Raw genomic sequence first — 22,380 nt, forward strand, 5'->3', positions numbered from 1 at the left:
GAACCCAAACCTCTATAGAACTGTAGGTGACTTTTGCAACACCCCACCCCTGCCCAAATCATACTGCTAATTAGGCTGCGTACACAGGCTAATGATGGAGACTTAATGCAGTGCTTCTGTAAGAAAATGACACCTATTAATTTGCATTTATGTAATATGACACCAGGACATTGCCGTCAATCCTGACAGCCCTCTGTGACCTTCTTTCTTTTCCTTTTCACTTCTTCCCTGACAAGGCTATAATTCTCCTTTTTATACCAACTGCCTGTTGCTATTATGAATTTGTCTACCCTATTGGTTCATTACAGCCTATGTGGCTTTCCATGTGCTAGACATCAATAAGGCACGCTTGATCAAACCTCTGGAGAACCCCAAAGGGCCCTCTGTAGTTCCTTCAACACTGATGTAGACTTTCATCTTTTACAATAATAATTTTTTAACTGATGTTGGTTTTGTTTTCCTAGCAATACACCTGGAACCTTTCTGTACTGTTGTGATTTTGCTTCAGGAGCAGTGGAGCTGGTAAAGGTAATTCATATGCTTGCTTTAGGGTGCCTTGTAAGTCTGTAATTCAGGAGGCTGCCAGGAAGCCATCTTCATGAAAAAGAATGTGATGGCTTTGACAACTTTTAACTGAAGTTTTCAATATTCCAAAGAACAAAGTCTTACTCTATGCAGAGAGGAGTGAATACCATCAGTGAGCTTGCTTCTCAGCTTGAGTAAGATACTGGACAGAAAAGGCTTTTATATGAGATGTTTTACAATGCTGAATAATTGAAGGAAAAAAGTTTCTTGAGTCACAGTAAACGTATTAACTACTACTGTTCTCTCTGTGCCTCTTTTCATCTTTTTCCTGACAGTCACATTCGTCCTACAATTCAGCCTGGTGTTCTGCCTTTGTTCATGATGTGTGTGATGATGCTTTACCCTATCCTTTTCCAGATGAAATCCTGGATGTCATTCTCCTTGTCTTTGTGCTCTCTACTATTCATCCTGACAGGTAAATGAAGACTAAAGGGCAAAGCAAATGGGTTAAATCTCTGTTATTGCTGGAGGTTTTCAAGAAAAGCAAAAGAAGATGATGAATCTTTAATTTATTATTTAGAAAGCTACAATATACAGAAAACAAGGTATTTTAAATGCTCTTTCTCATTTTCAGGCTTCAAAGGAAAAGCTGGTCAGGCTAACTCATTAATGAGCCTCCTGTCTCCATCAAAATACAAGGGATATATTGTAACTAAATACAACCCTATTAAAAGTGACAGTGATTCAAGAAAATGATGAATTAAAAAAATAGACCACTAATCTTCTAGAAGGAAATTATTTTTAGTTATCAAAACCAAACATTCAAGATTTAACATCTTATGATATGTTGATAAAGACTTAGGCTGCTGATGTAGCCACATGCAAATGCTTACATACGGGCCATTTGAACCAAAATGCATTCAGAATTTTGTAACTTGTTTGGATTAAGAAAACTTGATCTAATTTTCATGCATAGTGTTATGCTGAGTGCTGTTAGCATTGTTACTAATGCCTCTCAATGCCTAATGAACCGAGCTTTATGACTGTTAAGGTGTCTGATTGTAAAAATGCCCTTTTTTAATAGCGAAGATGCAGAAGAGGGCATGTAGGTTAAACTGCTTGACTCTTCCTTTAACTAGATCATATGAAGGGAAATACATGCTGTATATGTGGTAATACATTTATTACTTTAAGAATGTCATTAAAATGGTCTTGGCAAACAGAAAGGTATTTGCCAAAGTCTTGAGCACTGTTTCCCTGTCTCCCTGCCTGGGTTATTAATGATTAGCTTTACAGAAAGATCTTTCCCATATAGGATATTACTCCTTCCTGTTTTTTCAGAGATGAGCACATGAGTCATGTGAAGCCTGGGTCCAGATTTCAAAAACAATTCAAGCAGTAGATTTCAGATCTCTGTAACTGTGATGATGCTGCCAGGAAGAAATTGGACAATAGAGATGCATTCATTCAATGGCTTTGCCTGTAGAAGCAGTAATCAGATGTTCCGTCAGAATTTCTGTGGATATTTTCATATTAGTCACTTGAGAATGTGTGTGTTTGGTTGCTTTTTTTTTTTTTTTCTCCCCCTGTCAGCATTGAAATGCTGACATGGGTGTTTGTGTGTGTATACACAGATAAAGATTTCTGTGTAATTATCTGTGTTGTAAGACCCACTATCCAAAGATTTGTTAGTCATTACTGTTATCTCGTAGAATTAAAATGGCTGCATAAAGGCATATGTAATCCAGATCCGTCTTGTTCAGCATACGGTTTTTTTTTCTGGAAACTTTGAAAGTGGGAAATGAAAACCATGAGAATGATGATGCAGAACTTATGTACTTTGGAGACCTGGAAAATATACAGGAGAGAGACACACTTGTATTCAGCACAGTTGTTACTTAGTGATTTCTCTTCAGGCTATTGTGTTTAGTTTTTAACAATCGCTACTCTTTTACTGCATTTTTAACACACTTCAATTCTGCGAGAAGTCCCCTCTAAAATGTGGTTGCAGAATTTGCAAGGTATTAAACTCTCTTCAATATATGTAATTAATATGCTCTAGTTGTACAGGGTGAGATTTCTCAAAGCACTTTCACTTTTCGTGCATGTACTTTTTTTGTATGTGCATAAAACTTATGTTTATATAGGCAAAGTCTGTAATTCTGTGCACAACTACCTCTCTTGAACACTGTCTTACTCTTAGGTGGTGCTGCCTTTTTTGTCTGTCGCAGCACACTTGGTTGCTTGTGTTGAGCATGAACAAAGAGGACAACTTTTAAAGCACTTGGTTTCCTCTAAGGGTATTCCACGCTTAAAAAGTGTATGCTGCTTTTTGTTCTTGTTTGGTTTTCTTTGAGATATGATAATATTTTCTGCTGAACTGCCTCCTAATTCTGTCCCTTAAAAATCAAGGTAAGATGCCTGCACTGCTGCCAAATAAGGACCAAATTGCATTAGTGTTTGAGTTCTGACATTCTTGGGGTAAGGCCACCTGAGAGATGGGGATGGTGTAAGGGTGTTCTCTTGGTACACAGTAAAGGTGTGCTGATTTTGTGTAGTTAAGTAGGATTTACCCTTCTTTAGCTCATTTCAGATACATTACCCTGCCTTTAGCATTCAGTGGCTCCACATCTTCTACATGGTCCATCTGCTTCCCTGTGCAAGGAAGGGTAGGATTAGGCAAGTAGACTTGTGGGTGCTGACAGCCTTTTGTTGTCTTTCATGGATGTGGAAAACCTGAGTCCTTCGTTTTTTTTTTCTGGAAGAGTGAGGCAAACCCAAGCCATTTGTAACATATTTTGCAGAGTAATGCAAATGTATTTATAAGAAGCTCCAAGGTAAGGTTAAAAAGTGAGAATGAAGCTGCTCTGATCTAGTGAAGAAGAAAGAGTATTGTATATGGTACTTACTCCTGTCACATATACAGCAGGCTGGTGTAATCTCAATAAGGAAGAGCTGATGTTAAATATTACCAAGATTCACATACTTGTCAGCATTTTGGACAATGCAGATTTTCCTCCTCTAAGTAGCAGTATCTCCAGGTGGAGTTGTGCCAGATTCCCTCCTGAGATACTACTCAGATTCTTCTTTCCATTCTCAGCCATTAGGTGTGCAGATACTGATTTTGTGTGTATGATCAGCACCTCCATAAAGAAATCAGATAAGTTTTTGTCTGCCTTCCAGGCCCTTGATTTTGCTGTGTACTGCAAGAAGGGTCTGTCTAACTCATGGATGCATGTAGCTAACTGTTCATTCATTGTCTGTCATATATCTGACCCATAAGACCTATATACTCAAAAACTGTGTTTTAATCCATTCTTGAGATTCTGTTGAAGTGAAGGAAGAGGGCTCTTCTTCTCTTTCCAGTTTGCAGTCTCTTACAGTTCCTTTTAATTTTTTGATTTAGAGGCTTTTTTTGCAAAAAGTTCTTCCTATTCACTAGTGCCTGGCCTTTTTGTAGTAAATATGGACATACCTCACTGTAGTTTCAGAAATCTGTGCATATTCCAAATATCTATTAAAACAACAGCTACATTTGCAAATTTCACCAGTATCCCATCTATTTTCTCAGGATGCAAGCAGTTGTAAATAGGTTGGCTAAACTACTGAAACCTGGAGGAATGTTGTTATTTCGAGACTATGGAAGATATGATACAGCTCAACTTCGCTTTAAAAAAGGTAATTCCCGAATTCTTTTGTAGTTCACTGTTCATTTTAACTCTTTTTGAAAAAAAAGTGACACGCTCTTTTTCATTACTGCTCTAATTTCTTAGGTCATTGTTTGTCAGAAAATTTTTATGTACGAGGAGATGGAACCAGAGTATATTTCTTTACCAAAGGTATGAAATGGTACAGTTTTATAGTAAGAGTTGAGTGTCTCTCAAAATTATTTGGTTTATAAAAGCTCATCTTAGAACATCAATTTAAAGAAGGTTTTAATAGCTATTTTTTTTAATTGTCTGCTTTTACAAAGCCCAAAGCTAACTGTTGTAAGAAAATAATTCCCTTTATGTGTACACTTGTTGCGCCTGAGGTCCTGCAAGATTGCTTGCAGACATCACTGGAATTTATCTTTGTTTAAGCATCTTGTGTCTAATGGTATGCTCAATTCTGTTATTTGAAGATGTACTTGATTTCTTTCTTAAAAATGAGATAAACGTGCTTGGAAGGACAGTTAGTATCAGTGCTCCGATATTTTGTTTGCTGTGTTGGTGAATCTGAACTGGGAGGCTGCTTTTCCTGCAGGAGCTACACTTAAATTCCTGATTATGGATAGTATTGCTCTTTGCCTGTTCACTCAGATTGTTTTGTCGGCAGTCAGCTTAAACTGGCATATTGTAGCCCAGCTACTTGAAATTGTGAAAGTGAGCAAGCATCACAATACTTTTTATTTATTTTTTTTTTAACCCTCTGCAACTTAGACTGTAAGCAACAGCAATGGATCACGATTTATCCCAGCCTGAGTGATTTTAGAAATGAGAAAGAGGATCTGGGACACCTATGGGAAATCTCTTGAATTCAAAGAGCCTTCTCAGTTTTTAAATGTTTTGTTGTTTTGTGCTTACTCATGGCAAAGAAACTTAAAGTTTTCCAGTGGTTACTGACAAGAAGTAGATAATGATGTGTGCATGAATGTGTGGATTGTCATTTGGCAGGTGAAATAGCTTTATCTTGATAATATGCGAACAGTGACCAAATGGCATGCATTTGTTTTCCTCAAGTCTGGTATAGTGAGCGCTCTGAATAAAGGGGATCTATGAATTCCATGAGTAATAACCAATGTGGTTTGGGCCTCAACATAATATTTTTTACTGTAATATAAATCGAGAACTGTGAAAATGAATTTCGAACAAAAGAATTCTTACAGGCAGTTTCCTTGGTCTTTCAAATCACAAAACAGACTTAGTTCTATCTTTGGTTGAACTGCAGGTCATTAATTACTACATTCTACAAATGTCTTTTTATTTAATTATAATAATTCTTCATACAAAAAAATAGATGAGGTATGGAGCATGTTCAACTTGGCTGGATTAACTGAAGTACAGAATTTAGTTGATCGGCGATTGCAAGTAAACAGGAAGAAAAAAGTGAAAATGCAACGAGTTTGGATACAAAGCAAGTTCCAGAAACCATTGCTGCTATCTCCAAATAATCCTGAAGAAACGACTGAAAGACACCTTTGTAGATAACTGTACCATGAACTCCAGAAACTGAAGCAAATTTGAGTATGTGTATTTCCTATAAATCTTGTGTTAGCCACTAGAAAGGAGAAATATATTGAACTGAAAACCTTTCCCTGATTTTTTTTTTTTTTTGGTAAATGTATAGGCGTAAAAATGGTCTGGAAAAACAAAAACAAAGAACAAAACCCCAAAACATTTCTGACTTCTGCTTTATATGCAATAAAACTGTATATGTTTAGCAAAAACTAACAGTAAGGTTAGGACTAAGTCTTTTGTCCCTGGGTGAGTGTATAGCCATCTTGGCACCTTTTATAACTGTGACCAGGTACTATTTTGCTTCCTTGAATATCAATAGTCAATAAGTATAAGCATGTAGCTTGTTCCTGTTGAAATTCACAGTATGTAAATAGTTTTAGACTGAAAGATAATTGTTTCAGAGATTTAGAGGAATGGAATATCTGTTCTCAGTATCACTGTAAGCTGTGCTGTGTTAATTTCTGAGTCACACTGTGTGTCTTGCGACTGTATTTCCTCTTTGGGGGGAAATTTCTTGGTGCATAAATAATGAAGACAAAATCTCATTTTGATTTGCATGTAAGTTATAATTTCATACTAACTGCATGTGATATGCATGGGTATCAGACTGGTCAGTGATCAGCGTCCTCCACTGTGACTGACTTATTCCTCTGAAGTCTCCACTTTCCACCTACATGCTCATCAGAAACAGGCCAGACTCAAGGTTGTGTAACAGCTTAGTGACACATACATTGTATTTAAGGTGCTGTAGGTTGTAAACTGAACGTCACGTAGAAAAGGATTACCAAAATACCAAAACAGTGCTGAAACCAAATAGTTCACATTTGCATAGATAAATACAATGATACGTCAGATATGCTAGAGGGAGGAGCAAAAAGAGTAGTCCAGAGTACGTTTTATTAATATTGTTATGGAGTAGTGTAATCACACTAAAATGGCGATGTACATGGCAACTGAGATATTTTTGGTTTTTACAGAGAGAGGTTGGTTTCTTAGGGCTTGAGTCTTAGTAAAAAGATGCAAAAATTTTGTATTGACCCTCCGGAGACACAGTAAAAGGACAGGACTAGGCTAGTGCGTTGGGTGCTTTTAAGAAAAACAAAATACGAACACTGTGTTCAGATGCAGAGCATGATACTGAAGATGTTGAGATAGTGTTTAAAGATGCCACTTCTGCTATGTAAGTGTAATTTTCCAGTCACTTAGCCACAAGGAGGAGAGAAAAAGAAACTGGTGAATGAATAAAATAAATCTCTCTTACTTCAACAAGGATATAGAATGCATGTAATCTGTAACATGCATGCAATTTTGAGTGCCATTAATAGAGTGACACTCTGAAAGTCTCTTTTCTTGCTTTTGTTTTAGTCTGAAGGGTAAGCATGTCACAGCTAACAACCCCTTTTTTTTTTTTTTGCAAGTTGTTAGCTGCTAAGCTAAGTAGAACTGATGGTCTTCTAAAAAAATTAAATTGTTTAAATTTAGATGTTAAGTATCTTCATCCCCTTTGACAAGACAAGGGACCTGCTTAATTTCCATAAACCCAGATCTGTTTAAAGAATGAGGTGCAATAAGGGGTCTTATGAAGGTAGGATCTGATCCTGCATTTCTAGTGTATTCCGAACTCCCATTAGAGTAAGATACTGTTTTATGAGTTAAGTGTCTTAGGAAGCTTTTGTTAGCAATGACATTATTGTGACCTGCAGTAAAACTCTTGTACTATAAGTCAAAGATTAAAACACAGCTGTGTTTCTTCAAGCTCTAGGTCTTAAGAGACTGTAGCATCTACATGGGAAATGTAAATATATGCCTGTTTATATTTTAATTAGGTTGCTACCGTGTGCTATTAATCGTGACTTCTGAGTATGCATAGCTCTTAGTCTAGTACGAAGTATTTTCAGTTATAGAATTTTCCAGGAGAGTGATGCTGATGATAAGCTTCTGAGCATCGTGCAGTCTTATTCATGTGTGTGGTGTATATTTTTCCATGTGTGGAGGCTAATGAAACGTTTGCTTTGCCTCTCACACTGATATGTTGATTCTGGCAAAATTTTAATATGCTATGTTGTTAGTTTAACAAAAATGTGACTTCAGAAGAAACCAAACCCTGAATTCTCATATGGCCTTAAGCAAACTTGGCTGTTTCTTTTCCACACCTTGCAGAGTAAGTATTGGCTGCCTCTTTTAGAATAATGGTGCTTGTTATAGAAGTAATAAGATCAGCTACTATTCGTAAGTGTAGAATATCCATTGTAAAGTGAACTGTAACTAGTCTGGACAGTTGTAAGATTGATAGAAGGGGAAATGGACAAAGAGATCTTTCCGGGTAAGAACTTTCGAATCTGGTTAGAACTTTCTGTATTTTGGCTTTGTGACATTTCAGTTTTCAAAAAGTTTAATCGAGGGCATGTTTTTAAAATCCTTTCAAATTACCTGTATTAGTTGGGAAAACTAATATTGCAATATTAGCAAAAGAAAAGCAAGTGGGACAACTGAAATAAAAGAAAGCAGATGCAGACAACTATATAGGAATTGCAGTTTAAAATTGCTTATCATTAATTAATTTCTGGGGGAAAGAAAAATTAGGGTATTGCAAACAAAGCGTGCCCAGTATGGAAAAAGGCTGTAAGTTTTACTTTTGAAATCTGCAGTTACTACTTTAGTCGGATATGCACCTGAAATCTCTAATAATATAAATTTATAGAAGTACAGATTATATAAATAGTAAACATTTTAATTGTTAACCTCAAGTTGTTTTCTTTTTTTTTTTTTTTTTTTTTAATGTTGTGGGGTTTTTTTTCCCAGCAAAACCAAGGCAGGTGCATTGTGCCATATCTACCAATCCATTGAATCTGAAGAGGACAGTCAAAATGCAGGGCAGACGGGGAGACAGCAGGAACTCTAGTGACACTATGGAAGCATTTCTTGTATTTGAAACTGCTGTTTCTGTTTTGTCTTTTGCATGTGACTCAGCTAATCTGCAGATTCTGTGGTTTAATAATGACTAAAAAATTGTAACAACCTATCTTGAAATTTTTATTAAACACCAGTGGAAATCACTTAACATAAATTTTGCTACTTCATTTTGTTTTGTGTTGTGATCTTTATTCACTGCTCCGGTGTGCTTTTTGATCTGTTGACATATCCCACATTTCCCCTTTTTCTTGCACACACCAGACAATTAAGCAGTTTCAACAGAAGCTATACACACAAACATTTGCAGTAAAGTTTGCTTGCTGGGTTATTTCTGGGATCTAAGCAAGAAAGTTTTATTTCGTTCTCTGCAGAAGATTGCTTTTTCTTTTTGTGTGAATGCAATGAATTGTATCTATACTAAATTAATAGAGTGCTATTTGCTGTATTTTTAAGTTATTTTAAGCCAAATAGACCTTACAGAGTATGCTGTTTGTAATGGCTGTGATAGTAGTAGGGAGTTACATACACAAACCATTTTTTCTTCTAAGTGTCTTCATAATGAGTGGTTGAACAACCTTGCAAATAAACTCTATATACATACTATAAAGATATTAAACTTTGTTATCGTTAGTAATACAGGTCACTTTGCTTTTCAGTATCCAGAAGCTTCCCTCCATGTTTGGAACAGAGGTTGGACGTGAGGGGTTTTTACATCAGCTACGTGCCAGTTGCCCTCCTCTTGAGAATCAGCCAGAAAATGTACAAGTCTAAGTCTGTCAAATGCAATTACAATCAGTATAGAGACAGTAAGAACTATTAATATGTGGGATGCCATGGGCATCTTGGCAGGTTCCTTGTTGTACCTGCTGGTCCAGGCATATTGGTCATGCCTGCACTGGGCTTTGAGCTGAGAAGGGAACTTCTCTGTCCAGTGACCGTCCTCCACCCTTTATTAGTACCAAGCAACTAAAAGAAGAACTTGCCATGGTTTGAAAGCAAGAGCCACCCAGCAGGAGGGGAGGAAGATGAAGCTGCAGCTCAAAGGCAGACAAGAAGGGGAGAATGTTTCCTCTGGGAAGTGTGCTAAGAAAGAAGCTTGTATGGGCTGACAAAGCAAGAAGAATGATAAGCAGAACTGAACAGGGAACTGAGGAACAGAACACCATGGGTGCCACATAGGGAGAAGATGTATAACAGGAGACAATGTGGCAGGGTGAGGACATTGGGTCTAGGAATAAGTGAAATAAAATGGAGGAGGCGAAAGGAAAAAGGGGGATGGTCTGTCGTAGAAATAGGGTGAAACGTGGGTAAACAAATTGGGGAAAGGATTGGAGGTGGAAAAACCTATTTTCAAAGTCTGTTTCTCTCAAATGATGTTGTATTTTCACATCTTAGTGGAATATTATAGGCTTTGTCTTTTCATCCATATGTGCACAATGTATTTCAATTTATTACGAAAATGGAGTGTTTCATCTGCTCTAGTTTATATGTGCTATGCACATGTGTTTGCAACAGTGCAGGCAGGTTTATGATACACCTGCTTTTGCTTTTTCCTTAGGGAACAATGTTTTTACCTTCTTTCAAGTAGAACTCTATAGTGACAGAAGCTACCCTCCTAACCTCCTGGGAAGCAAATACAAAAGAATAACAGAAGTGTCTGCATCCTGATCGTGTTCAATCAAGGTAGGACAGTTAAATTTATTCCATATGTTCTGATCTCGTCCCATTTAAATCAAGATCATATCTGCAGATTATCACCTTTAAGTGCCTCCCAGTCTCAGTTTTTGTTATACTTGCATCTGTTCAACAGAATTTAAATGAATTTATATAAACTAGAATTGCAAGTTAAAAGGAAAATGGCAGAGTAATCTTTAGGCTTTATCTGGCATTACAACAGTTTAGAGAAGGAATATGTTTATTATTTTAGAACACTCTTGCGGTTGCAGAGGAGCACTCATCCAAGAGGGTGAAAACTTAGGTTATTTGAGGTATAATGTACATCAAGAATATTAAACCTAATATCTGTGTTACAAAGCTTCAAATGCTTAATGTTAACTAAAGGTATCCTGTCAATTGTTACTGTGAAAAAGGAGTTAGCAACAAGATAGTGCCATTTTCAGAGGATGTTTTATTGATCGGGTTGCTACAATTTTGAAGGGAACATGAAAGATTAAGAAAGAAAACAAACTAGTTCAGCGATAGCTGAAACCCACTGATGACATATGCAATTTAATAAATACTCAAAGGATAATCTGAACATTCCAGTATATTGATACTAACTGAACTTTTAAGTTCATTAAAAACACAGACTTGATGTATGCTGCTAGTTATAAAAACAACCAAGATGTTAAAATTTATAAATATGATGTAAAAATAGAATGCTATATAGTTATAAATGTGATGCAAAAATAGAATGCTATATCACTACTGCATAAATCCAGTGTATAGTCTTCTTTGTAGTGTGTCCTCTTCAGCTAGAAAAAAGATGCAGCAGAACTAGATGCTGAAAATTCCTAGAAACACAAAAAGACTTCATAGCAAGGCAGGTGAGGGAAATGAATGATAGACAGTGAGAAGATGGCATATAACATTATGTTTTAGTATTTAGAAGGTCTAGTTTATCCCTTTACACAATACAAAAAGCAAGTTAAATGAGTCAAGTTGGCAGGCAACAAACCTACATTGATAAGTATATACAGTGTGCCCTATAAAGACACAAGGAATCACAATGTTCACAAGGCTAAAAGGTTTGTGAGTTAATAAAAGTGGGTTATATTAGATTTTTCTGGTTTTATTTTTGTATGTGTGAAAGGGAAAATCTGACTATTTACTGTTGAGGAGTTTTAAAAATGCCTCCAAAAAACCCAAACAAACAAACAAACAAAACAATCCACAACAATCCTACAACCTTTCTCGTTACCTTTTGTGAGATCGTAACATTGCTCAGCAGTAGAGCTGGAAAATAAACCTGAATACAAAATGGGCCTAGTAGGCAGAGTTTACTGAATTAAGAAAAGATAGAGGGGGAAAATAAAAAATAAAGATTAAAAAAAAAAAAAGAACACACTAATTGGCATGACAACATGTAGTCCTGTAGCAATCATACAGCAGTTAGTATTTTATATAGAATGACAAATTCAGTACAGTGACAGAGAAGGAGAGACACAACATCTTACCATACTTTCCTGTCACTCACGACAATATCACTGTAAATTGGCATTTGGACAAGCTGAAAGCCAAAGAATAAAAGCAATTGGTTTGCTAAAATAGCATACAATTGATTAATTATGCTTGGGTCAGGCTGGCAGTATTGGAGGGCTTCATTGCAGAGCCAACATTCGTTTTTTCTTTCTTCAGTGTCAGGCACGCTCCAGCCTCCATTTCCTCCCAAATAACAAGTGCTCTTTAAATGGAGGACCTGCATATTTGAACTTGAATAAAAGGATTGTTGTGCAGTGTAGGATTTAGCAGATGGGCTTAGAGAAGCCAAACCTACCACTGGTCTTTTATTCTACACTAGGAAAAGCTTTGCCATTTTTAATGTCTCTGTTGCATACTCTGTTAAGCACGGTAGTCAGATGTCATTCTGAGGAAACGGGCAGCTTAGTTTCCAATGACATTGATTACACTCAACAGCGAGAGGATGAGAAGGAGTGGTGGTGGGTGGAGAAGTGAAAAGACAGTGTGAGGCATTTCAAGGAGGAGGTTTGCCCTCCAGCACTTGGAAGTGGGTGACAATCCCTCTGAGAAACAGTTTTTACTCTGAAGTGGGGCACAGTTAAATCTTCTGCACTCACCTCTGGTTTAATCTCCATCCCCACAAACTACCAGTGCAGCTGGTGGTTAAATGTGCATTTATGTAAAATGAAGAGAAAATAACAGTAGCAAGGAGCTGCATCCTTAGAACAGAGCTGTGGTTTCACAGAGGGAAACCCTGGCATATTAATCCCTGGCATAAATGGGTGTAATTCTCAATGACAATGCTAAGCCTGTTTACACAGGGACTGAGCTAAACCCAATGATACACAATGCTGTTCAAAATCAATCATTTAATCCTTTTTACATTTTTGTGATCTAACAACCAAAGTTGTTTGTGTTAATAAAAGATGATGTGACAAAGCTGTGATTGTCACTGAGCATGACTTGCTTTGAGATAAAAATTATGACAAACATACTCATAATCTTATTTTAGGTAAACATTTCATCTTGTTATTCAAGAGCAAGTATTAGTGAATTGAATAAATACTCAGTGATAGTTACCAAACTCTGAAATAAAGTCCATTTTTTTAAACTAGAAACAGTCTGAGCTAGCTTATACAAAGAGAGAACAAAATCATGCTGGTAGTAACTCTACATTTTCTGAAGTTTACAAGGAATCAATATAATCAACAAGAACCTTGGTTATAGTTTCTTTTTATTTTGCATGTATTTATTTTAATAATAAATGAAAGCAAATGAAAAGGGAAACTGCATGGCACACAGTCGGGAAAGAATGTAAGTATCATTATATAATTTCAGATATTTAACAAACTACTAAACCACACTGTTTTCTTCTTGCATCAATTGTCTTGAGGCAGAGTATCAGAAGCAATAAATATTTGATTTATTTTGAAACAATTAATGTTAATGAGAGAGTTTAGGGTTAAAACTGAAAAAATCTTGGATATAGAATCCCGATGTCATTTATGTCAATATAAGTCCAGAAGACTCTGAAAGTCTATGGAGTCACTTCAAGAAATAGACTAGTTGCTTGCAATTAGAATCCAGGTTAACTTGTGCCTAATATTCCTTGTAAAAATAAAGATGCAGACATAGTAGTACAAAAATGTTCTGTCAGTAAGAACATCTACATGAATTATTAAAGAATTGAATTAAAACTCAATTACACAGAGATGATAGCTTTTTTCACTAATCTTACTTTGTTTAAGGGCTGAAATTTGGTTTGGGTTTAAGAAGCCCACATATCTGTGTTTATATTTTAGTGTAGGATATTCAGAATCCTACAACATTCTTTAAAGGGTAATAAGTGTTATGAAACTTGACAACCAACCAGATAAGCATGGTCGATTAAGGTAAATAATTTACATGAAAATCTTAAGGCATGTTAATTTTTGCTATGTTTCCCTCTCAAATAATTGAGAAAGTACCTGTGAGAAAGTATGCCTAGTCTAAACAGTCCTTTGAAGTCCAAAACAACAAAATTTGTGAAGATAAGATTGAAAAAAAAAAAAAGGGAAAAATGGCTTTAAAAATGCATTGTCAGGAAGTGAAAATGAATATTTATGTTTCCCTATCTTTTTAGATTTCAGAGGAATTGTGTTATTCCATTACCAAAACACTTTGCATATTGGTATGTGTTGCTAAGGAAATACCAGTAAAGCAGTATAATTTAAACTTACATTATGCTTTGAGCTTCCATTTTTTTTCAAAATTGTTTATTCTCCTTTTCCTAAATCAGACCATCAGATTTTAAAAGAAAACAAAAATAATAAGACTCTTTGAAAGCCACAAATTGTTGATGATAATGCAGGCAAATGTTAACTGACTGTTATTTCCAATGGATTTTCCTACCATCTGTGAGATCAAGAATGGGACAGTTTTATCTGCTGTGTTACCAGCATCTTTTTTAGTAGAAGTATGCTGTATGTATGTTTGTGATGCTACATATGATTTTCATGTTCTTGTTTCAAGATACCCTACTTTTCTGATTTATGTTAATAAAGCTTTTGGAGATTCCCAAGTGGAATGTAAGTATCACTTATGTGTTACTTACGTTATCTAAGTATTACTATTTGTATTCATAAAGTGAATCAGTACAAGGTTTACCATAAACATCCACGTGTAACTACATGAACAGTGGCGTCTTCAGGCCTTTTGGTTTTCATGCCCAGCTACTAGGTGAGCTCAGCAACGAACATGCAAACGTTCCCCAGGGGAGCCTAGAGCAACCTTTTTTATCTCTCTGAGAATGCTGCCAAGTATTTTTGTGCTCCCTGATTTTTTTTTTTTTTTTTAAACACAATAAAACAGTTTTTGCTAAAGAGAAGTCTAGAGGCCTTAAGTTATATGTATATACACATACCTACAGATGTGCGTGTGTATATAAAAATAAAATGAGAGCATAGAGAACATCAGCAGGCTGGGAAGAAGAATGGAAATTGGCTGCCATCCAATTAAAGAAAAGTCCAGGCATGAGAAAAAAAGAAATTCTATAAAGAGGCATTTAACATAAGGTAAAAGAGAAAGGTTTTATGCATAGAAGTTCTTCCTAAAACCAATGATAGTATTGATGAGAAGTAAAAGAAAAGTTATTAATTAACTTTCATTTTTTCGTCTGCAAAAGTGTATATAAGCCTCAACTTTCATATTTGGACTTTCTAAGCACTTTTATACAAGGGGCCTGCTGGGGCTCCACATTCATGCAGTCAGTATGGGTGCTGAGTCATCAGGAAAGTTGGCCATTTGGTTTCAGATTTCTAAATATAGAGGTGAACATTTAAAGCCCTGATCTGGGAACAGTAGACATGCATATGCAGCTTTGGTGACCTGAATGGTTTCATTGTTAACAGTGCTCATACCAGAAGCAGAGCTGTGCCTGTATTACACGTACTCCTGAGAATCGCAGCTCCTATGGCAAACAAAAAATAATTAAAATTTTAAAATGACGAAAAGAAATATAGAAGCGTGGCAAGTTTCGGTCTCTGCTAAGCATCAAAACTCTCTCAGGATGGCTTGTGTGCTCTCGCTCTATGCAGAGGAGGTGGAACAAGTAGACTTTGGGGGAGGGAACAGAAGAGCAACCTAACTTAAGGAAGGAAGTTTAGGTTAAGCCTTAGAAGGGTGAATTTTGACAATTCAATTTGGTTTTAGCTATTGTGTTCAAGGGGTGAGGAGTGTGTGTTTGTGGGAATATGCCTTGAAATTGTCAGTTCTCTGAATAATTACCAGAGAAGATTCGTACTATCTTTGCCTTTGCAGTTGGTGTGTTGTACCAACATTTGGTACATGGATTGGTGTTTTTTTTTGTTTTGCCTGATGAATTTCTGCACACTTTGTTTGTTTGGGAACTTTGCTAAAATAGGACCTTTAATATTCAAAATGCTATGACAGTGAATCAGAATTACAAAAGGAAATTTCACTTTCACTGTAGATAAAAGTATATAATCTGGTATTATATAGTACAAGCTCCTTCTTGAAGAGGCGAGGTTTTACATTGGTGGTTCAGTGTGTTATTTTGACAGCATTCTGTGCCTGCATAGATCCTAGCTGAAGAAATGCTCCCTGAGTGCTTCCCCACCTGAAAATGTGGGGCGGGCAGGGGGAAATTCTGTCTGGTTAACAGCCATGTCCGTTTGGCTCAACGCACACACCTCTCTGCCAGGGCCGGCCTCGGCTGTGGCACCTTCCAGGTGCCACCGAGGTGCCGTGACTCGCTCCTGGTCCTCTGCGCAGATCTGCTGCTGCAGGGTGTGTGCAGCGGAGGTGCCGCCTCCCCACCCAGTGACCATGGCCTTCCAGGAAAGCGCATCCTTGAATGAGCTGTGAGGGCTGACGGGTATGGCTCTGGCAGGCAGGTGCGGCCCAGGGGCGCGCCAGTGCGTGGCTCTGCTTGATGTGAAGCATGAGGAAGACATTTTTTACGATGAGGTGGGTAAAACAGTGGCCCAGGTTGCCCGGGGAGGTGGCAGATGCCCCGTCCCTGGAGACATCCCAGGCCAGGCTGCACGGGGCTCTGAGCAACCTGAGCTGGTTGAAGATGTCCCTGCTCATGGCAGGGGTGTTGGACTAGATGACCTTTGAAGGTCCCTTCCAACTCAAACTATTCTGTGGTTCTATGTTTCTAAATCCTTCATTATTTAGATTGATTACAGTCCAGATAAGCAAAACCCTTGGTGATTTTTTTAATTAAGGGAAGGATATCTAGCAAGTGGATAGCAGCAGAGGAAAGACTGTTTTGAGGGAAAATAGGGATTTTTTTTCTATAAACTTCATATCAAACTTTTATTCTGAGTACCCACAGTGTGTTTCAAGAGCTATTTTTTGTAGGTAAAATAGCTGGGAACAGAACTTCTTAGCAGGGTGCAAAAAACCCGTAGCGATGTTAAGTGACAAAGTGGTAGCTGTTGCATCCAACCTGCAGTGCTTTTGTACAGCAGCAGTTCATGTGCAGCTGACTGGTTAGTCAAAAAAAAAGTCATTACATTACTATAAGATGTGAGCTTCAAAATGAGACTGTGCCCCCATTTTCTGTGAGAACTTAAAACATGCAAAGTTTGAGGTTTTAAGTTAGTCAGCCATGTGTGAGTTACAAAACCACAACGAGTTAGCAACTTATGTTAAAATTTGAAATGAGTATTTTTTATTTGCTTCTAGTTCAGAACCAATTTTATCAGTTTCCTTCCAACTGGTGTAAGACTAAGACAGATGACTTTAAAACAAAAGGGGATTTCTCGACAATATTACAGCAGGATGATGGGAAGAATCTGTTTCTGATCAAACCAGAGCAGAGGACTACACTGACACTTGTCTTGAAAGGTACGGTTATGAGCCTGCCCCAAGCCGTAGGCTTCTTGTCTGTTGCTCTGTAATGCCTGCTAAACTCATGGAGTTTCTCATCAGCATGTAGATGGAGTCAAGATCTCTGGGCTCCAGAAGATAAATGCCTAATACGTGACCTACAAGTGCATTTCTGCTGCCTGTGATAGATAGAAAGCAAGCAAGAAAGTCCTGGTTTCATTCCACTACAAGAAAAATCAGTAAATGTTATATTATCCAGCCGTTTTTGTTGGGACTTTCTATTATCTGCTTTCAGTTATGCATAATATGCTGAAGGTATTGATTTGGGACTTTATTACCAGTCTTTATTATAATTATCTTTATTTTGGGTGCCATCTTTGCACAGGATTAAAAACAGAATGTGTCTGTTTTTCTTGATTGGACTTCTTACTGCTATTTGTCTATTTGACAGCTACAATATTCAAAATGGTAGCTACTTCATATGTGCTGCCATTAATACATAATTGATGAGACCTTGTTACAATTAAAAAAATACGGAATGCAGCTGAAATGAGACAGAGAAATGAAATCTGACTTAGTGATTGTCTAAAATATAGCCACAATTCCAGCTTAAAATCTAACATTATGTGACCAGTTGCTACATTTCATTTGAACTTTGTATGAAAAGAAACATGGAAAATTCAAAATATTTTCTATATCCACAAAACTGCTAGTGCTTCTTTTCTCCAGTGGAAGTGACTCCTCTGTGTCTTACACAGTGAGATATACCTAGTTAGGTAGCAGTAATTCCTGGTAGTAGTCACTTGGGTTTTGTTTTCTTGTGGAATTAAATGCCATTTTCATTCAGTCTTTGTCTGAAGGCCCTGCAGTTTCAGTAATTCCTGTTAATTCTGAAGATGCTGCTATATGAGTTGTGGTGAAACTACATTTCCATGGAAAATGCAAATTTTGTGCATAAAATATACTTGCATATTTCTCTAATTAATTTGCCAATGCCATGGAGGACCCACAACACCTTCCTAGTCAGTGGCTACTATTATGCAGCATTTAATTTATGCACAAATACAATCCCTCTTGTAGAGAACATCTCTAGTATGACATATATAACATAACAGTTTTCTTTCCCATGATTCCTAAGACACTTGCTCAAAATTGATATAACAAACATTGTTCTGACCCACAAGACCCAAGCAAAAGTTTTGCCACCGACTTCACTCAAGATCTCATCATAAAGAAATTTTATAGTCAGATCTGCAGCTATTGTGCACCCCTGTTCAGCTAGATCTTTTGACAATTTGATCAGTTTAATATCAGGTGTTCTTGAGCTACAGTTTCTGTGACCTTCTTGATACTTGTGGTTTTAGTCTTTCAGATAGGAAAACGTACAATCTTTTGGCAAAATGAAAAGGAAAGAGAAAATCCTGCAGCTTGAGTATGTCTGTGCATTGCTGCATTGTCAGACTCACATTTTAAAATTAGTTTTTCCGTTCTTCTCAGAAATGCTTTAGTAAAAGATTTATGTTGGTGTTCAGCAGTCACAGGACAGAAGCAGTCCAAAGTCTGTATCTGCTCCTTACAGAAAAGGCCTGTAATAGAAGCAGCAGGATGACTTAATACAAATAATTTTGAAAAAGGAAACTAAGCTGTTCTGTGTTCTCATTCATTAGACAAAGAGAGGGAACTGAAGAGTAACCTTTAAGCAACTCAAATCACACCTGAATAATTTGCATTTAGAAAGGATGTTCGTCTTGTGTTCAATTGGTTTATTGAATCTGGGTTAGGTTCCTGTAAATGCTGCACAGCTTTTGCGTCTCCAGTTCTTTGCCTAAATGAAAGACAAACCTTTGGAATCTGGCTTGACTATATTACATTTATGTTTAGTCTAATAGAGGTGATGAAAGTCATTGAACTGAATGACACAAATTCCATTGGTCCTTTAGAACCAGCTTTAACAACAATCTCACTTGGATGTTCAGAGTGACAGGAATTAACATCATTCCTATACATAGGAACATATTTCTGCTTGAAATAGCCATCGCAAATTCATGTTTCAGTAATCTTCTATGAGGGCAGAGTGTGGTGCCAAAGAAGAAAAGCTGAATATACTTTTCATTCCCAGGAGAAATTAAAAAGAGGGCAAGTGCTTTGAGTGGTTAGCAAGCCTGCCTTCATTTTGATTCTAGAAACTTGAAACAAAGCTCATATTACTAAACAAAAATATTGTGAAAATTAGTGTCTTAAGGAGCTGTGGAGTTGGAGTGACTGTGGTCTGAGATAATTTTTTCCCTCTACATACAGTATGTGTTCACAGTAATTTCTTCCAGCAGATAGTGGTCATGAGAGGTTTTACCTGGGGGGTCAGACAAAAAACTGTATCAGAAGTGTAAGAGAAATCTTGCTGTGTCTGTGGGACCTCTATATAATACACCTATTTCAGTCCCTTTCTGTTTCAGCATTTTTGTGTAGGTATCTCAGGGACCTTGCACGAAGTCTTTATGGACAATGTAGTATTTAACAAGGTGTTTGTGACCTGTAATGTTTTGGAATTTGTTTGTGGTTTTTATGCAAAAGCAATATCACATTGAAATTAGACATGAATCTAGTTTGTGAATTACATTTGGGAAGTACTTTGTGGAAAAATACCCATTATCACTCACAGGGATTAGGGATTTAATATTCTCCTTAATATACCCAGTATTAGACACATCAGACTGTAAGTAGCATTTCTGAGTTTATTCCTAGCAATAACTACTTGCTTGTATTAGGGCAGGGTGGTAGTTTGGTTCCGATCCTGGAAAACAGGAAAAAGCTAATGTCTTTGTGAACTCTGCACTCACGCTCTGGGAACTTTGCAATAACAGTCAGTTCCTCTTCTAAGCCAGAGTCTGGGATCTCTGAGTTATTCTGAATGTGTACTCTCCTCAGTTATTGGCATCCTGGTCCCCAGATGGACTTTTTTTCTTCCACTGCCCTGCAGCATTCCTTGCCAAAAAGGTTACTCTTACCCTTTATCACACGAAGGTAGGAGGGCTAGAGTTTGGAATGACAGTACTGAAAAGTGAAATCTTCTATAACAAGCAATCATACCTTTTTTCCCCAAAAAACCTATGTAGACTCTTCTTTCAAATTGTTGAATCCCATGCCAAGAAGCTATCCAGTAAACAGTTTGCCATTGCTGAGCATCAGGACCAGATAACAAGAGCTGTGGATAAGATAACCATCATCACCAAGGGCCACTAAGGCTGTAGGTAAACAGAGGATTCTCAGGCAACCTGGATATTTTGTATTTGTCATATCAGCAAAATGGGCATGGCTGCAATCCTGGAGTTCAGTACAGCTGCTTAACTGCAACTGGTTATGAAGCTATGTAAGAAATTGTCCCATCCTGGTGAATAATCATGTCAAAGAATAACAAATTACCATCAGTATCCTGCTCTCTTTTCTCTAGGCACTACAGGAATGAGATTTGGACTATTTAAGGGATCTGCTAGAGCTCAGAAATAAAACGTGGGTCATCTAGAACAACAGATATTTCTGCAGTAGTAGCAAAGCTCTTGACTGTGTGAGAACAGAGCTTTCTTTGGAAATGATTCAGCTCTGTCTCAGAAGCTACACAAAAGGAACATCTCTTTAATGTTGTGTGCTCCGACATAAGTACCCATATTTGTGTGCATGTGAGTGTAAAACAAAATTAAAATTCCAAAACAAAGCAAGCCGACTTGCTCCTTCCCAGCTACACACAGACAAAATCTTAGAACTGCATAGATAGCAGTTGTATTGCTTTACGCATGCCTGAAATGCAGTTAGGAAACAATACAGAAATACATAAAAAATAGAAACCAATGTGCAGAAATGTCTTGCTGCTATTTTGATTGCTTCTAAATAATGTTATAAATGAATGAGCATGTCCAATTGGCCATGGATTATCCCTTCGCCCATAGGATCTAAAAATTTTATTTTGAACAAGTTTTACACGATATTTTATAACTTCTTTGGATTTTTTTTTTTACTTTTTAATAACTTGGCATATGAATTTATGAGTGTACTGTGGTACTATCATCAAAAAGAAGATCAAAATAGTGACTAGAATAAGTGAAAAGGAGACAGAACTGGCACAAAATCTGTATGGAACAAAGAAGTTACATTTATTATCCAAAGTACAACTCCCATTGGGAACTTGGGTAGGTATCATGCTAATCATGATGGAATATGTCCTCTAACGAAGGACCATTATTATGGGAAGCAGGTAGTCTCCATTTAAAATAAAAAGCAAGGCACAATTATATTAGTTGTTAGCATGCAAGCAGCTGAAGGAGCCCTGTGTGTCATTAGGCACTTACCCTTACTGCCTGAAGTGGAGTTATCTGATAGGAAAATTGGGTAGGATTTTCTCTGAATAAAATGCAAATTGTATACAGAGTTGTTTGTATGAGTCTTACGACTGATTTTAGTGCTTTAAGGTTAAGTTTTGTTGGCATTGAAACATATTTGGGCTGATTATTAAGTACATGAATAACAAATACACGTGATACATCTGATAACAAACTACATTCCCTTTGCTTAGACCTTGACTGAATCCCATCACCTGAGACAGGCATCGCTTTCCCTGTTGTTTCTATGACAGTTGAATGGGAATGGTGCCTCTCTTTGGAAGGCAGAAAATGAGAGGCATTGTCTTTTAGTGGTCAGGTCTGATAGATATGCTCTTTTATGTGTCAGTATTGAGTCTTATATAAGATTTTGCAAAAGTAAGAATAAGTTTTCCCTAGAGAGACAGATGAGGAATAAAGGATTAGTACATCTCTCCATACAATAACTCCTAATGTGAAATTCTAGCCCTATTTATAACAATGAGAGCTTTGCCGCTGACTTCAGTACGATCACAATTTTACCCCTAAGGTGCAGTTGTGCTTTCCTAGGAAAGCTAATGTATAAAATACAGCCTCTGCCAGCACATCATCAATGCAATAGCATAGAAAGAGGATAACATCGAATGACATCCATAGCCAATAATAGCTGCTGCAAGCATCCTGTGGAACAGTGTATTAATGTTAGTCACCAGCTTTCTGGGTTTTACAGATGCCCAGGGCCTGGAGAAGGGTGACAGGTCAGCAGGAGAGCACCAAGAAGCAGTTCCAGTCACTCCGGCCAGTAAGTCAGCTTCATCGGGGTCCCAACTCAAATGCCTCTGTGCAAGCACATGTTG

General features: G+C 37.2%; 1 protein-coding gene across 5 annotated transcripts in view; it reads left to right on the top strand.

Moving 5' to 3' along the window:
• Positions 1-9,392, top strand: part of METTL8 (methyltransferase 8, tRNA N3-cytidine) — a 28,399-nt gene extending 19,007 nt beyond the window's left edge. For 3 of the 5 annotated variants that reach the window (XM_065638118.1, XM_065638114.1, XM_065638117.1), the window contains 5 exons: positions 465-528; positions 861-1,000; positions 4,097-4,203; positions 4,299-4,364; positions 5,524-8,521. In XM_065638118.1, the coding sequence (XP_065494190.1) occupies positions 465-528; positions 861-1,000; positions 4,097-4,203; positions 4,299-4,364; positions 5,524-5,714 (568 nt within the window). In that variant the 3' untranslated portion in view covers positions 5,715-8,521. Of the gene's footprint in view, positions 1-464; positions 529-860; positions 1,001-4,096; positions 4,204-4,298; positions 4,365-5,523; positions 8,522-8,546; positions 9,201-9,313 lie in introns of those variants that run through there. The other 2 variants (XM_065638116.1, XM_065638115.1) reach the window with 2 other exon arrangements.
• Positions 9,393-22,380: the final 12,988 nt, after the last annotated feature.

This window comes from Caloenas nicobarica, chromosome 6 (genome assembly GCF_036013445.1).
Source record: "Caloenas nicobarica isolate bCalNic1 chromosome 6, bCalNic1.hap1, whole genome shotgun sequence".
Taxonomy (NCBI): domain Eukaryota; kingdom Metazoa; phylum Chordata; class Aves; order Columbiformes; family Columbidae; genus Caloenas; species Caloenas nicobarica.